The sequence below is a fragment of the Solanum lycopersicum genome, chromosome 8 (genome assembly GCF_036512215.1).
Source record: "Solanum lycopersicum chromosome 8, SLM_r2.1".
Lineage (NCBI taxonomy): Eukaryota > Viridiplantae > Streptophyta > Magnoliopsida > Solanales > Solanaceae > Solanum > Solanum lycopersicum.
In genome coordinates, this window is record NC_090807.1 from 57,993,714 (window position 1) to 58,009,839 (window position 16,126).

Below are 16,126 nucleotides of genomic sequence, written 5' to 3' on the forward strand. Positions count from 1 at the left end.
CTCGCCCAAGTCTCTTTTGCTTTTCTCTCTTTCTCATTTTATACAAATTCAAATTGTATTTAATCGTCATATACACTTATAATTATACAATTCGTTTTATACAATTCTCTTTCTCTTTCTCGTTGTATACACTTCGTTTTATACAATTCACTTCAATTGTATATGTATAGCGAATTATACAGAACATAATTATGCAAATTTTGCTATAACATACAAATATGAATTTTATGTTTGATATATGTGAAAGTTGCCCATTATGGAATTAGCTATGAAATTTATGGTAATTTTAAGGGACAATTACGCGGTGAAGCAAACTTATACTACTTAAATATTCATCATAGCTATAGTTTGCTATAATTAACACTCGCGACTAATATTATACATTAATTATGTGGCCTGACTTCGAGTTTGTATAATTAGTCAGAATAAACAAATACATGTTATAATATACAATTATCTAACCGATATACATAAACAATTTACCTCTCTCCCACTCTTTGCCCTCTCTCGCTCGTCTCTCTCCCAATCTCGTTCTTCTCTTCCTCCCTTTCCCAGTATTGCCGCCACTCTCCCAATCTCTCTCTCCTCTCTCCTCCCTCTCCCAATCTCTCTTGCCATATATACAAATACATATGTATAATATACAATTATATAACCAATATACATATACAATGCACCTCTCCCCCTCTCTTTGCCCTCTCTCCTCTCTCTCCCAGTCTCGCTTGCCTGTCTCTTCTCTATAACATGTAGTTACAGATTGTAATTATCAAACTGTAACTATGAAGAGTAATTAAACTATTTTTGAGTGACTATACGTGAAAGTTCCTCTAATTTTAATCAATTCATCACAAATCCATATCTAAATGAAATGAACAAAGAAAAATTATTATTGTTTAGTTATGAATTTTATCAATCACTAATTCACGTGAATATTAGGGAATAAAAAATGACTACTTTGGCATAATCTAAACTTGCTAGTAGAAATTTGAAGTTGCAAAAAGAAAAAGAGAAGCAAAAGAAGTGAAAGAAAAAGAGGCGTTATTGTTTTTTACTTTATTCAGTATAAAGTGCGTTTTACTCTTCTATTTCTTGTAGCTCACAAATCGTCTTTACTGACCCTACAAATTCTCTTCCGGCAAGTTTTCAGGTTCCTCCGAATCGCTCCGACGCCTTTGATGTTCACATCTTCCGGTAGTCCTGTCGCAGATGACTTTCGCCCATTTATGGAACCACACTTTCTTTAATTTGAATTCTATGTGGTAGGACGAGAGTCATCTGTGACAGGATAATGGAAGATCGAGTTATCAAAGGCTTATTGGGCGTTTCCTTTTTCATCTTGAGTTCGTACCAGATTAATGCAAAACCGAAGAAGTAGAGCAGGTAGACATTTCATTACCATTATTCTACTACATATTGGATTGAGAATTATTTGCTTCCGCTTTTGAGCCTATGCTATTGAATTTGATATTATGCTAAACACATTGTGGGTGAGTGCTGTTGGTAAAAACGTATGTGGCAGACGCGCTGGATTCCAATTTATGGGAGAAAATGAAAATATATAGCAGTGTTCAACTTTGTGTAGCACTAGATGTGTTGGAGTTGAAGCAGTTTTGAGGTTTGTCAATGCCGATGTATTATTCTTTGCATTTGAGCTATGTGCTACCAATTTTGTCCTTGTTATGTATGTTTAAATCTCTGAGTGTGTGCGTGTTTGTGTATATATACATACACAGAAAAATTTGAGTATTTACTCTGCAGTTGAAGGTGGATGGATTAAAGATAGTGATATACCTGGACGGATAGGTGTTATAATTGCCTCATATTTCCATAATAGAATTTGGTATAAGAATATAATGGTATCCTGACTGTCGTCTTGTAAATTATTTTTTGATATAGGCTTTGTTAGGACTATAGCACAAAGGTATTTGGCATCTCCTAAGAAAAACTTTATTTACTGGATCAATTGATGATTAGAATAGATTTTTGATATTTATCATTAACCAATTTAGAAGGAAATCAGTTCAGACAGTTTGATTAGCAAGGGAAAAATAAATTGATTGATGAAGAGGCTTCTTAGTTTAATGTTTGTTTAAGTATTATGGACACTCTTGTAGGATACCAGGTTCACTCTGTGCTTCACTGGGATCTGTGATACATGGTTTTGCAAAAACATTGTGCATGGTTGACTAACTATCAAACATTTTGTGATAAGAGAAAGATAGGAGTTGTAGTATTAGAATCTTTATCTCCAAAAAAAAGAGAAGAGGTTCTAAAATCAGAGTAGTTTGTCTCCCATTCTGCTCCAGCATGCGTGCTCCTCATGGCTAACTCTGTCCACTTATCTTAATTATGGTCAAAGTTATAAAATGGTTTTGCCTCCTCTGGAATTTCTACTTGAGACCTCATGATTCTCAATCTAATTTTTCTGGAAGAGCTTGAGAATTCTCTTCTGTGTTATTGTAATTGCACCACGGGTATGCTATCTTCTCTCTTTAAGTCCAGATATTTTCTTCCTTTGTGGTGTGATTTATCATATTCTACTTGTTTCTGATGGCCAGTAAAGCCTCGAGTCACAATGCTTGCTATGAGTACTTTCTTGCGAATGTTCAAAATTGATGGAAATTATTTATTTAGGTAGGTCAATTAGCTTAGTCCATCAAAGTTTGTTCTTGCAAGTTTTTGCTAGTTTTTGTATTATGTAAAATCAAGTTTTTGACTTTTCTTGTTTCACCAACTGCCTCTAAACTATCAACCTTTCTCTATGCAAATATTTTGCAAGTGATTTTTGAAGATATCATATGATCCTCTTGGACCTTAGTTGCTACCTACAGAATCATGACTAGGATTTGTCAAGCTGCAAAGTACCTGCCAATAGATAGTTATGATACACAATTAAGGATTTATCAATTTGTGCATCGTACTAAAGCATACAGAACACCATTCTTAGGTTTTCTCTTCATATTGTTCTCGAGGCAATTTTTTTTCTCTAATTTGTCTTCTTTGATTACTAGTTCGTATTTCGTCCACTTAAGACCTCTTAGACTGTTAGACAGTTAAGAATATTACGAGATAATTATACTCAAAAGAAAGGTTCCTGGTTCCTAGAAGTGGGATATTTAATTAATATAGTAGCTAAGGGTATACAATTGGGATTAGAAGCCTTTAAGTAATCTTCAAAGTACATAAAGTAAATTTGTGAAGCAGAATCAGTTGCTTATTTTTCATATACTTTCAACATATAAACAAATTTAACAGAAAACAAGAAAAAAGAACCAATGACAGCTAATACAGTAATTCCTCTACTAAATTGCAATGTAGGGCCTTGCAACCTTCCCATATCCAATGGCCTTGTAAACTGGTTTGCGGATCATGCCAGATTCTGCTTGAGACTGATGCTTACTCTATACTTGTTTGTCTTGTGTTCTCTCTATATATGAGCAGAATCTTTGAATCCTGTATCTCTCCTTCTTGATTTCCCTTCACCCTTGCTTCTACTGGATTTTTTTTCTTCGGTCTGAATCGCCTTAGACTTCTTCTGTTTTCTGAATTTCCTCTCAAAAGCATTGGCATCACTTTCACCCAATTGATTACCTATATAGTCTTGTTTCCTCGATTTTCTTTTCTTTACTGAAACTTCCCTTCCGTTATATGCTTTTACATCAACCGAACCCTTAGCACCACGATTTTGGAAGTTACTTTGAATGAGACTTTGGTACAGGAAATGTAGAGCTTTTGTTGTATGGTCCTCACTAATGTTACAACAATTCATGCCAGGAAGCCAGTCTAACATAGTACAGAGCCCAACTCTGAGTCAATTGATGGGGTTTTATACCATATGCAGAAGCCTCCACTTCCGACATGTACAACAGCAAATCGAATCTCCTTGTATAATGAAAGGAACAACTTGTGGCTTATCCCCAGAAGTCAGCTCTGGGCAGTGTGTCTTCTCAGACTCTTCGGAGCAGCAGTATTATCAGAAGACCGAAACTTAATCCTAATCCTAATGGGTTTGTGAGAAGAAAGAGGGGTAGGGAGTTTTTGAGATATTTGTGGTTGAGTTACAAGTTGATCACTCGCCAAAACGAACCATTAACACCAGCTTTTTGCCCCAAATTCTCAGCAGAAACAGCTCCTTCAAATTCTTTCATATAATTGCACTAAACAGTTTGAATCTTAGCATCAAAGTCTATATGAGAATCGTCATATATTTCTCCTTCAACTTCGTTTTCTTCCTTTTGAATTTTCAATAAATTAATGTGAGAATCATCATAAATTTCTCCTTCTTCAATTTCGTGTTCTTCCACCATTGAAGGAACTATCAAAAAGGTTGGATCTCTGAAAGCACTGCACTAGAGACCTTCCTGGCTAAGCTTGTCTGACACTTTATTCTGCTCCCGAAATATGTCTGTTGGCATCGCTGCTCCCAGCTTCTCCATTAATAACCTGTATTCAAAGATTAAGTTAGTAAAGCGGTGATTATCGTGTTCAAACATATTGATCAGTTCCATGGAGTCTGTGTTGATGTCTATTAGGTTCAGCTTATATTCAATGGCCATAAGCACACCTTGTCTTAGCGCACGAACCTTGCCAGGATTGAGTTAACATGGGCTTCTTTGCTGATAAAAGCCAATGATCGAGTCACCTCTATGGTTCTGATAACACCTCCAAGGCCTCCTGGTCCGGGGCTTTCTTTCACAGCCCCATCTGTATTCAGTTTAAAGCTACCTGGCACAGGAGGCTTCCACTTGTGACATATTTCTGATTAAGGAAGGCCAGTAATATACTAGAGTCAAAATACGTCGATCCAAGTCACTAGCAAAACATCTATCTAACTTTTAGGTATTCGAGCATTTAAGTAGGTCATCATTCACATCATAACAATACCACCAGGTGTGATAAGAGGATCAATCCTTAATACAGGATTGAGAATTTTTGGATTGAAAATCATTTTTCGGTAAGAAGCTTTGAGTCATGAATAAACTTCTTTTTATTTTGAACATTGAAATTCATTGAAGTAGTCTAGTAGAACTTACCTTTGTTTTGAGGATTATAATCTTGTAATATTCTTCAACTGTCTAAGAGGTCTTTGGTGGACGAAAAATGAACTAATAGTCAAAGAAGACAAATTAGAGAAAGAAGAATAGCCTTCAGAACCATATGAAGAGATCTACCTATGAACAATGTTCTATATGTTTTAGTAAGATGGACCATTGATATATGCTTAGGTGTATATCATGACTTTATATTGGCAGGTACTTTGCAGCTTGATTCTTTATGTAACAACCAAGGTCCAAGAGGATCATAAGATATCTTCAAAAGAACACTTGCAAAATATTTGCATAGAGAAAGGGTTTGTAGTCTAGAAGGCAGTTGGTGAAACAAGTCAAAAACTTGATTGTAGATAATATATATATAAGAAGTAGGTGTGTAGACATTCTTTTAACTGAGCCACCTAACTAAATAATTTTCAATTAGTCTTCACCTAACTAAGCTGTACCCGAGTGGAAGGCAATATATTCTGATTTTATAACCCCTCTCTTCTTCTTTTAGAAGATAAAGATTCTAATACTGTTAACTCTTTATCTTTGTCTTACACAAAATATTAGACAGTTAATTAATAACCTATGGAGATTCATGTGTACACATAGATATCCCAGTTAAGCAGCGAGTGAATCTGGTGTCCTACAAGAGCATCTGAATGTCCATCATACTTGAACAAACATTCAGAGAAATACACAATAAAATAGAGTAGATCTTTTCTTTTTTTTAATTTTTTTTTTTTGAGAAACCACATAACTTCTTGAACTCCAACACATACACTGCTAATATATTTTAATTATCTCAACAAAGAAATAGTAACTTATGTTAAATTCTACAGGCAAAGGCTGAAAGCGGAAAATACACAATAGAATAGAGTAATAATAGTAATGAAATGTCAACTTTGCTACTTCGTTGAGATTTTGCTACGAACTTGACATGAAAACGCCTTTAATAGGTAGATCCTCCATTATCCTGTCGCATTTCTACATTAAACCCCTCCAACAAGAAGAAAAAAGTTGGATTTATTGTTAGATTTGAGAAAGGATTGTTCAATAGAAGAGCTAAAGTCATCTGTGATAGGAACATGGAAGATCTGAACATCACAGAAAACAGAGGATTCGTGAACTCATTATAAAGAAGACGGTAAAGAATATTTTCTAAAGGGCGCTTATAGTTTGCCTCCGTTTGTATGTAGAATTAAACGAGTGTATCACACACATAGGATGAGAAAATGATTCAAAAATAGACTCAAGTCATTCACCGTCTTTTAAAGTTGTTGCATATTGCATTTAGATATTTTCAACGTTTGACTATTTATTATCTATTAAACACAAAATATTGATATGGCAAAAGAAGTTTTATTCATCATTTTTGTACCAGCTTTTTCTCTATCATGTATTAGGAATGAAGAATAATTTTTTATAATTCTAATTTGGGTCCTCTAGATTTTTCTTTGCAATCAATTTTCGGATGAGCAACCATTCACAAACATTACTATTTTATTAATCTCTTTGAATATCTGTCTTTCTACGTATTAAGAATAAAAAATATTTTTTTTTAAAAAAAAAAGTCGAATCTACAAGTAATTTGTAGTGAAGATTTTTGTGGTTTGAAAAAAAATAATTGATGAGAAAAAAATGATGAAGAAAAGGGGTTGGGATAGGGTGGTAAAATTGATTGTCATTTCATTTATTTTTATATTAAGATACACATATATATAAAAAATTGAAATAATTTTCATTCTTTTAACCTAACAAAAATCTATAGTTATTGGGGTCAAGTGACACATGTCATCTTTTAATTAGTTATTTTATCATATCATAGCAAGTGTATGACATACACTTTACCTTTTTTACTAGATTATAAAAAAAAAAAAAAGGTCTAATAGGAAGAAGTTTTGGATAGATAAAAGTACTAAATAGGTAATAGTCCTAGTTAAGATATCTAATTGAATTATGCGAACAACTTTGAGGGGCCGCAGATGATTGAAACCTTTAAAATATTGTGTTTTAGTTAGTTTATGGTTTAGTTGATAAATTGCAAGTATAAGGGTCCAACTACAAACAGAGTCAAGTATAAGGGTCTCCTAGGTCATTCTTCCTTGATTATTTAATGAGGTAAGTGTTGAAACCGCATCTAAATTATCTCTTTTTTGTGTTTCATATCTAATATACTATAGTATGAATGAATTACGACTCGAGACTTAATTTTAGTTGTAATTACGTCGCGTATCTTCTTTTATACACACGCACGCGCACACACACAAAAAATTATATAACAAATATACAAATGCAATTAACCTTTCTCCACTCTATGTCCTTTCTCGTTCGCCTATCTCATCTCTTTCTCAATTAAACCTACCTCTTTCCTCCATCTCCCAATCTCGGTTGTCTTTATCCTCCCTCTCACAATCTTCCTTGCCAAATATATAGATACATATGTATATCAATTAAATATGTATATAATTATTTGATAGATATACAGATACAATTCGCCTCTCTTCATTATTTGTCTTCTCTCGCTTGTCTCTCTCCTCCCTCTAACATGTAGCTACGAATCATAAGTAACAAATCATATTTATGAATCATAATTTAGTTATTTTTTGACTGGTTATATGCGAAAATTTCTTATTTTTTTCTTGGATTGCCCCTTATTACTATCTTCTAGGTGATGATTTCAGAGGATTAATTGCTCATATTTATAATTTTACATTAAATAATCTAAATTTTAATGCGTAATTTGAGAATATCTAAAAGGGAAAAACTAGAAAGTGGTATTTGTTTATAGGGAAACTTTCACATATAGCCATTTGAAAATAATTAATTACTCTCCATAGCTATAGTTTGACTAATTACAATTTGTAGCTACATGTTATGAATGGAGGAAAGACCAGCGAGACTAAGAGAGAGAGGAGAGAGGCGAGAGAGAGAGGGAAAGAGTGGGAGAAAGATGAATTGTATATGTATATTAGTTAGATAATTGTATAATATACATATGTAAGTATATATGACAAGAGAGATTGGGAGAGGGAGGAGAGAGGCGAGTGAGAGAGGGAAGAGAGTGGGAGAGAGGTGAATTATATATGTATATAATTGTATATAAATGTATATATACATATATATTTGTATAAATGGCAAGCGAGATTGAGGGAGGGAGGAGAGAGGCGAGCGAGATTTGGAGAGGGAGGAGAGATCTGAGCGAGAGAGGGTAGAGAGTGAGAGAGAAATGAATTGTATATGCATATAGGCTAAATATATATTTATTTGTATATCCTGACGAATTATAAATATACGAACATGACTAATTATACAAACTCGAAGTCAGCCCACATAATTAATGTATAATATTAGTTGCGAGTGGTAATTATAGCAAACTATAGATCTTAATTTATTTTTTAAGCTTTTTTCTTTAATAAGTGCAACAGCTTAGATCATGTGTTCAAACTTGTATAACATCATTTTAATACAATTATTCCTATGTGGTTTTTGTTCCTTCTTTCTCACATTAGTAGTACTTATTATTTTTAATGATTTTATTAAAAAAAAAAAGATAACTCCAAAAAAAGAGTTGTAAATATTTTAAGATATATATATACCGATTCTCATTTTAAAAGGTGATACCGTTGATGAGAAATTCTACGTATCTCATTGATGATCTGTGTTTAAAGTTGAACAATATTAACAAGAGTTATACTTTTAATATTGTGATAAAATATATTATTCATTTGAATTAAGTTGTTCTTGGTTCAAACCCCTTCATAAGCACCATACATTTTTTTGTTTTATATTAACTTTATGTATTATTCATATCTTAATTAATATTTTTAAATTTATGTATAAACTTTAATGTGTACGATAAAAATTTATGATATTAGTAATACAAATGATTTTATTATATATATATATATATATTAGTATAATTTAAGACATAATGGCCTCTCAAAATCATTCTCATCATAAATATTGCGGAGGGTATAAATATATTTTTTCTAAACTATGTCATGCATATTATTAAAATAATGAGTAATAATGATATAAACAAAGTGTAATCTAAACACTATATAAAGAAAATCTCAACCTAACTAATAGAGATATAACTAATACTTTTTAGTACTAAATTTAACAGACTAGATTAGACTAATTCATCATTTTTGAAGGGCCATGTGAAGAAGAGGCAGAAAATAAAGTTTGAAAAAAAAAAGACATGAAAATTAGTCACTACAAGAAGACATAAAAGTTAGACACTACAAGAAGACATGAAAATTAGACACTATTAGAAGAAGACATCAAAATTAGTTACTACAAAAAGACATGAAAATTAGTAACTCAAAGAAGACATGAAAATTAGTCACTATAACACTGCTTATTTTTATTTTATTTTATTTTCAAGCTCCACGATGTCGGCTTGTGGGGTTTAGACACCGATCCAAAAATTAAAGAATGAAATAAAGACACGTATCAACTTTGTAGGCAACTGCCAAAATGGATTAAATTGATCTATTTTAGTTAATCCATATAGATTTTAAAATTTCACACATTGGACTAGCTCATTTGAATTGACTTTACAAAAATATTTTTAAGTTAAAAATTAAAAAACAAATTGAAATAGCTTTTAAATCTAAAAATAAAAAGTTAGGGTAAACATTCTTTTAGTTTTTGATTTATTTTAAGTCACTTTTGACATTGTCAAACACTTTCTAATTAATTTAAGTCACTTTCAACTAATTTTAAGTTATTATTTCTTAAATTTATCAAACATTTTTAAAAATCAAAATTTAATTAACTTCTAAATCAATTCAAACACCTTTTAACTTATTTTTTAACGCGCCATGAAAAAAGAAAGTGATAGAACATAAAGTTTTAGAAAAAGAAAAAGTAAGAGGTGAAAATTAGTCTCTACAAACTACAAAAAAGACATAAAAATTCGTCACAAAAGAGGACTTGAAAATTAATCCTTACAAAAAGACTTTTTATTATATTTTCTAACGTCGTGGCTTGTGGGGTTTAGACATTGACCCCAAAAGAAGAAAATGAGGACATAAACTATCACCCTTTAGGTTTTGAAATCCTAGAAATGTGTCACATACCCATCCATGCACTCACATCAGTTTTCCTCTACTAAATTCATTTTATAATCCAAAGCTTCCTAACATATGTTATACCTAAGTGCTAGCTTATCCATGGTTTTTTTTAAAAAATTATATATATATAAGTATGTAATTGAATATATATATATAATATGGAATTTTTAATTTTGAAAGGCAATAAAGTAGTACTCACTAATGAGCGACACTTTTGATTCTGAAGACAAGTTATAACAAAAAGAAATTAGTGACGAATAACATTTCATAACTAAGTAACAAAAATCTCATTTTCTTTTACTTAAATTTTCATCTAACTAGGTAATGAATATAATTAATTTACTTTAATTAGTATGTTGTAATTAAATGGAAGGGACAAAAAAGTTATGAGAATTTTAATTTTTATATGGATTATAATCTTTAATTTTTAATTAACATTAAATTTTTATTATTTAATTTTTATCAAGATAAAATATTTTATCTATGTAGAATGTGATGTGTTAAAGTTTTTTCATATAAAAGAGAGAATGTATGACACACCATTGAAGCGTGTGTTTCAAACTAAAAAGTGATAATTTCGATATGAAACTCACACTTTCAATAATTTAAATATGAAACTCAAAAAAATTAAATAATTTAAGTATGTTTTTGACATTTATCTCGTATAAATATAGATTACTCCTTGTAAATAAATATTACAATAATTATTATTTTTCCTCATTTCCATTGGTTATCCTTGTTGGGAAGATTTGTATGAAGGACAGTCCTATTTGTCAAATGTCCCACAAATTAAAATAATAATGTGTGGGTCCCAATTAAAATCCAGGAATTTCAGTTCATTCTATAAAGTCATTTCACTATTTGGTCAAACGTCAGAAAATCCTTTAATACATCCTTTAAAAAAAAGAATTATATATATTACTTGATATATAGTTTTAATAGACTAAAAAATAAAAAATAAAAACCTCTTGATATTCTAAAGGGAATTTATTTCTAGTAGTCACTAAAAGAAGACATAAAAATTAGTCCGATTAAACTTTTCATTTTTATTTTATTTTCAAACATCATGAATTGTGGAGTTTAGACATCGATCCCAATCAATAATCAAGAGAAGAAAATAAGTACGTGGAGGAGGATATAAATCATAACTTTTTATGTGGAGGGTATATTCATAAATATTTTTTTTTTTAAAATTATGTAATGCATGTGATCACTAAAAGTCAAACATTGCATAAGAAAGAATTTCAACGTAACTACTTCAAGTATAACACCCCAATACTATTATTATAATTCCTACCAAACGATCATTAAATAGTTTAGGAGACTTCTATATTTGTTCCAATTTATATGTAACTGTTAAAATATGTTGATTCAGCCTGTTTAAGTTAATTCATGCAGATTTGTAAATATTCGACTAACTCGTTATTTTTACCGGCCATAAAAAGACAGTTAGTCCAATCATCACTACTAAAGTTGTGGGCCTCATCTGGCAACTCACTATCCAAATCTTTTTTAAAACGTTTTTTTAAACTTTTAATTTAAAATGCTATAGATATATGGATCAACGAATTTACTCGTACTTCAATTTAAAAGTTTCGTTTTTAAGCAAGCTCCAAAATCCCTAATATTTCCCCATTAAATTATATGTCAGCTTGATTGATCAAACATACCTTATTCATATTGAACGCTTTAACTTTCATTTAGATAAACTTTTACTTGATCAAAATCTCTATTTTAAATCTTTATAATTGTGGCAACTTCAGGACTAAAGTTAGGACAAAATCGTGTGTAAGTTGCATCGAATTAAGAGAGTTAGGAAAAATAGTTTTGATCCAAAAAAAAAAAGTATGAAATAAGAGGCTAAAAAAAGAAGTTAGAAAAAAGTAAAACAAAAAAGGGTCAAAAGAGTGTTCTGTTGTCGACCCCAAGATGTTATGTTAAAGTTTTGACAAAATCTGTCTTTTCCTAGTAATGTGTCACATGTCATCCACATCAGTTTTCCTCTACTAAATTCATTTTTTAATCCAAAGCCTCTTAATATATTTTATAATTAAGTGCTAGGTTCTCTATGTTTTTTTAAAATTATATAAGTATGTATTTGAAATATATAATGGACGATTATGAATTTTTAATTTTGAAAGGAAATAAAGTAGTACTGACCCAAGTTATACCGAAGAGAACTCAGTGACGGATAAAATTTCATAATTAAGTTATAAAAATCTCATATTCTTTTATGTAAATTTTCATCTAATTAGGTAATAAATATAATTAGTTTATTTTAGTACGTTGTAATTAACTGGAAGGGACAAAAGTTATGAGAATTTTTACAATGAGATCTAGTGCAAAATTAGGAGATTTAGAAATGAGATATCAACCTTCGATCTAGACCATACATTAATTTTTAAGTTAAAATAAAGATAACATTACAATATAAATATGACCCCTCAAAAATACATAATAAGATAAAGTTAACTTGAATCATGTATGTACGTGTGTTGAAAAATTAAAATGGTAGCACAAATACATCATCTTTTATAATATTTGAGTGCCTGGATCTTGATGATTATCAGAATCTGGAGACAAGCAAATCAAGAATTGGAGATAATTAGTGCTTTGTTACATCAAATCAGTGTATAATAATAAAATTATGAAGATGAAGGAATTATTAAATATATAGTTGAGACTATACCAGCTTTAAATCATCTCCTTTTTGTTTGCTTTGAGATATGGAAAAAAAGCGCAGCCCCTGAGAAATAAGTTAAATGTACGTGTCATTACAAAATTATTTCTGCTATAAGGTGAAAGTATAATTAACTAATAAAAGTGTATTTTTTCTAATAGATTAAACTTTCAAATGAGATGGTCACACACTTCAACATGATGTCAGAACAGATAAAGATCGTGATTTCAAAATTAAATAAAAAAGAAAGAATTGCACATACTTGACCATGAAAAAGAGTTAAGCCAGAAGGCGTGTCATGTGATCAAAAACTCTATTTGTGGACATGTTGATCAAACAAAAGCATCTGTCTATCTTTTTGCATTCATATTCGAGGTATTGGCATGGAAAAGTATCAAAAGTTTGGAATCATGATAAGACAGTATACAAGCACATTAATTGAGAAAATAAAAAATCGAAAGATTACTTGAATCTGCAGAAGTTGAAGGTTGGTTTGATTCCTTGAACAACAACAGTCCCATGTTCATTTTTTCTGTTACATATGATGATTTTGGCATATTTAACCAAGTCTGTGATAAGAAAGTAATATCCTGTATGAACACCATCAATATAAATCATCAACATAGTAAATTCGATATCATCATCATCACGAACCGTAGCATCTGCATGGATGAAATTCTTTGAATTCACTTCCTTCCATCCACCATTACCTTCAATTCTGATAATGCTTTGAAATTTGTCGGGTCGAGTAGTAGGAACCCAAACTCTAATTTCAATAGCATCGTTGCACCTATTTTCTATAACTGTAAGCTTAGCACCCATTTTCTCTTTCTTTTTCTTCCAAGAATGAAAAATTAAACCCTCTATCTTATAGTATATGTATTGTGAGAAATGTTGTGTGGGTGACATATATGACAATGACATCAGCACAAGCTAATAGTAGAATGGATATTATGATGTGAAGGGAAATTTCTTGGTAATAAAAACGTCACAGCACAATTAAAGCAAAAGTGTTTATTGAATTTGCCCTGTATCTTAGTCTCATATTTGATGAATATAATGACATTATTTTCTCACATCTTTACACCTTGTCTTTTTCCTTTCTTATTCTTACTCCAAATCAAAAGAAGTCAGCAAAACCAATGTTTGAAAATTGTCGTCCTTATTTTATTTAATAATATACACTAGCTGTTACTTTTCTAATCTAATGTAGTTTATTTTCTCTTTTCTCAAAGAAAAATTAAATAGATTAATAATGTTATTTCATAAAAATTCAATTGTACTATCTTTAGGATAAACAAAAATAGTTATTTAAGTCAATTATCAAATTTATCCTCATTTTATCATAACAGTTTACAATTAATTCTTCATGTAATTTTAAAGCACAAGTTTATTGGAAAAAAGGAGAATATTATACACCTAAAAGTCACTTTCAAGTCTGACTGAATGACCGCCAAAAACGTGTACCTGCGTTTATTTACTTTTTTTTTTTTTTAAAGCTTAGAAAAAGTAGTTGGATTGATAATTTATTGGTATTATATAAAAAGCTGGGGGAAAAAGAATGAGTCGACAATACTTTTTTTTTCTTAAACTAAATTCCTCAATAAACTCAGACACACGACAAAAATTTAATCCACGGTTGCTTTTTGGAAATTGTACCACTCATTTATCTTTTATTTGCAACCAAAAGTTTATAAAATAATAATTATTTTGTTATACTGCCTAGCTATTATTTAATATTTGATATTGTATTTTGAAAATTAAAAATTAATTTTAAATTAAGAATAAAACATGAAAAGAAATCAGAGTGGAGAAATGTTAGAAAGTTCGTAAACTTTGATCTTGGAAAAGTTGGAATGATAGAAAAAGGAAAATAGAAAGAGAGCTAAAAACGCAGATAAAGAATAAATAAAGTGGAGTTCGAGGTTTACTTTTATGGATGATTTGGTGTGATGGAATAACGTATCTCATGGGATAATTTGTCAGCTAACTTCAGGCGAATTAATATTGAGATAAATTGTTCCCAACCAAACGACTCTTCATAATTTTGAATTCGTGATTTCTTATTTTTTTTAATTTTTCTTTTTTTGGAATTGATCTTCACAAAACGTACTATTTAGTCCTAATTGCATGATTTGATTTTATGTGTTTGAAACTTTTATATTGCTAAATTTTAAATACAATTGATATTATATTGTGATTTTATTTTTTTTTGCATGCTTAAAAGTCCAACTCTTGCTTTGTTTTTTATTAAAACATGAAACTCAATATTCTACGCTATATAATTAAACAATATTTGAATGAGTTCTATTGAATTAAGTTACTTTCTCTTTTGTATGATTAATAATATGTGCTCTTCTTTTAATATATATAAAATAAAATAAAATTGGTAACTTTCTTTAAATATTTTTTGAGTGATGAATCTATATTAAATTAATAAATTTATGTTATAAATCTCTGTAATTAACTTTGATTGTTGAACCAACTTTAATTAATTGCAAACGATAAACGTTTAGCAAACAAAAAGTAATGTATAGGTTAATATAAAAAGTGAGCTTTGAAAACTTCACAGTTTTAATGGGTGAATCACTACTATATATAGTAATTTGTCCAAAATTATACTTATTTTAGTTTCTAGTATATCTACTTATATCAACTTTATATGGTTCCATGGGAACATCCAAAAGTATTTTATTTAAATTTGTTTCAAATAGATTTAATGTTGTTTATTTTTAATGGTCTTTTACATGATTTGATAATTAATTTTTATATTATTAAATTGTTAGGACTTAATTAAGACCATATAAGAGAGGTGTATCTTTTTTATATATAAAATGGGCCTTTTTGGCCTTTTCTAAAAGAAATAAAGAAAAAAAAGAGCACTTTAATTAAACCATTAGGAGCATTATGTGAATTTTATGAGCGGCATACAAACAAATCAGTCATGTGACAAGACTAAGAAGTGTTGTTGTCTGTACCCCACGTACTAATAAAATAAGGCAAAGTTTTAAAACAAGTTTAAACAAATTTCGTGGAACATAAGCAATTTTAGGCTTTCAAGCGTAATATATTCAAAAATAATTTCAATTTAGATATAAATCAATCAAGCGATCATGCTAAAATTATGAGATTTGAGGGTGATTTAATATCTCTTCTTTGATCAATAAAATTCTTTGCTCAAATATTTAACTTGCAAAAAATAAAAAGTCAACTTTTTTTTTTATTATGAATCGAATAGAATAATTTTAAAATATCAAAACTTAATTATAAGTGATAAGACTCTGAATAATAAATATTTTTTTTTAAATAGTCACTTTAATTGAAAA

General features: G+C 30.0%; 1 protein-coding gene, 1 long non-coding RNA gene and 1 other non-coding gene across 11 annotated transcripts; 2 read left to right on the forward strand and 1 right to left on the reverse strand.

Moving 5' to 3' along the window:
* The first annotated feature begins 1,050 nt into the window (after window positions 1–1,050).
* Window positions 1,051–6,278, forward strand: LOC138337789 (uncharacterized). Its single transcript, XR_011211212.1, has 2 exons — window positions 1,051–1,380; window positions 1,520–6,278. It is a non-coding gene; the product is annotated as an uncharacterized lncRNA (long non-coding RNA).
* On the forward strand, window positions 1,169–1,312 carry MIR1919b (microRNA MIR1919b). The gene has a single exon (NR_107982.1). It is a non-coding gene; the product is annotated as a microRNA MIR1919b (primary transcript).
* LOC104648855 (uncharacterized) lies at window positions 3,193–8,484 on the reverse strand. Of its 9 annotated transcripts, none has more exons than XR_011211209.1 (3): window positions 5,034–8,035; window positions 4,584–4,725; window positions 3,193–4,443 (listed from the first exon to the last, which is right to left on the reverse strand). XR_011211209.1 is itself a non-coding variant. In XM_026032326.2 (3 exons), the coding sequence occupies exons 1-3, from the start codon at window positions 6,006–6,008 to the stop codon at window positions 4,350–4,352; spliced, it is 273 nt and encodes a 90-aa protein (XP_025888111.1). In that variant the 5' UTR covers window positions 6,009–6,109; the 3' UTR covers window positions 3,193–4,349. The 9 variants fall into 9 exon arrangements, 2 of the variants coding, with proteins under 2 accessions (XP_025888111.1, XP_025888110.1); XR_003247659.2 differs by having other exon boundaries at window positions 4,565–4,725; XR_003247660.2 differs by having other exon boundaries at window positions 4,584–4,758.
* Window positions 8,485–16,126: the final 7,642 nt, after the last annotated feature.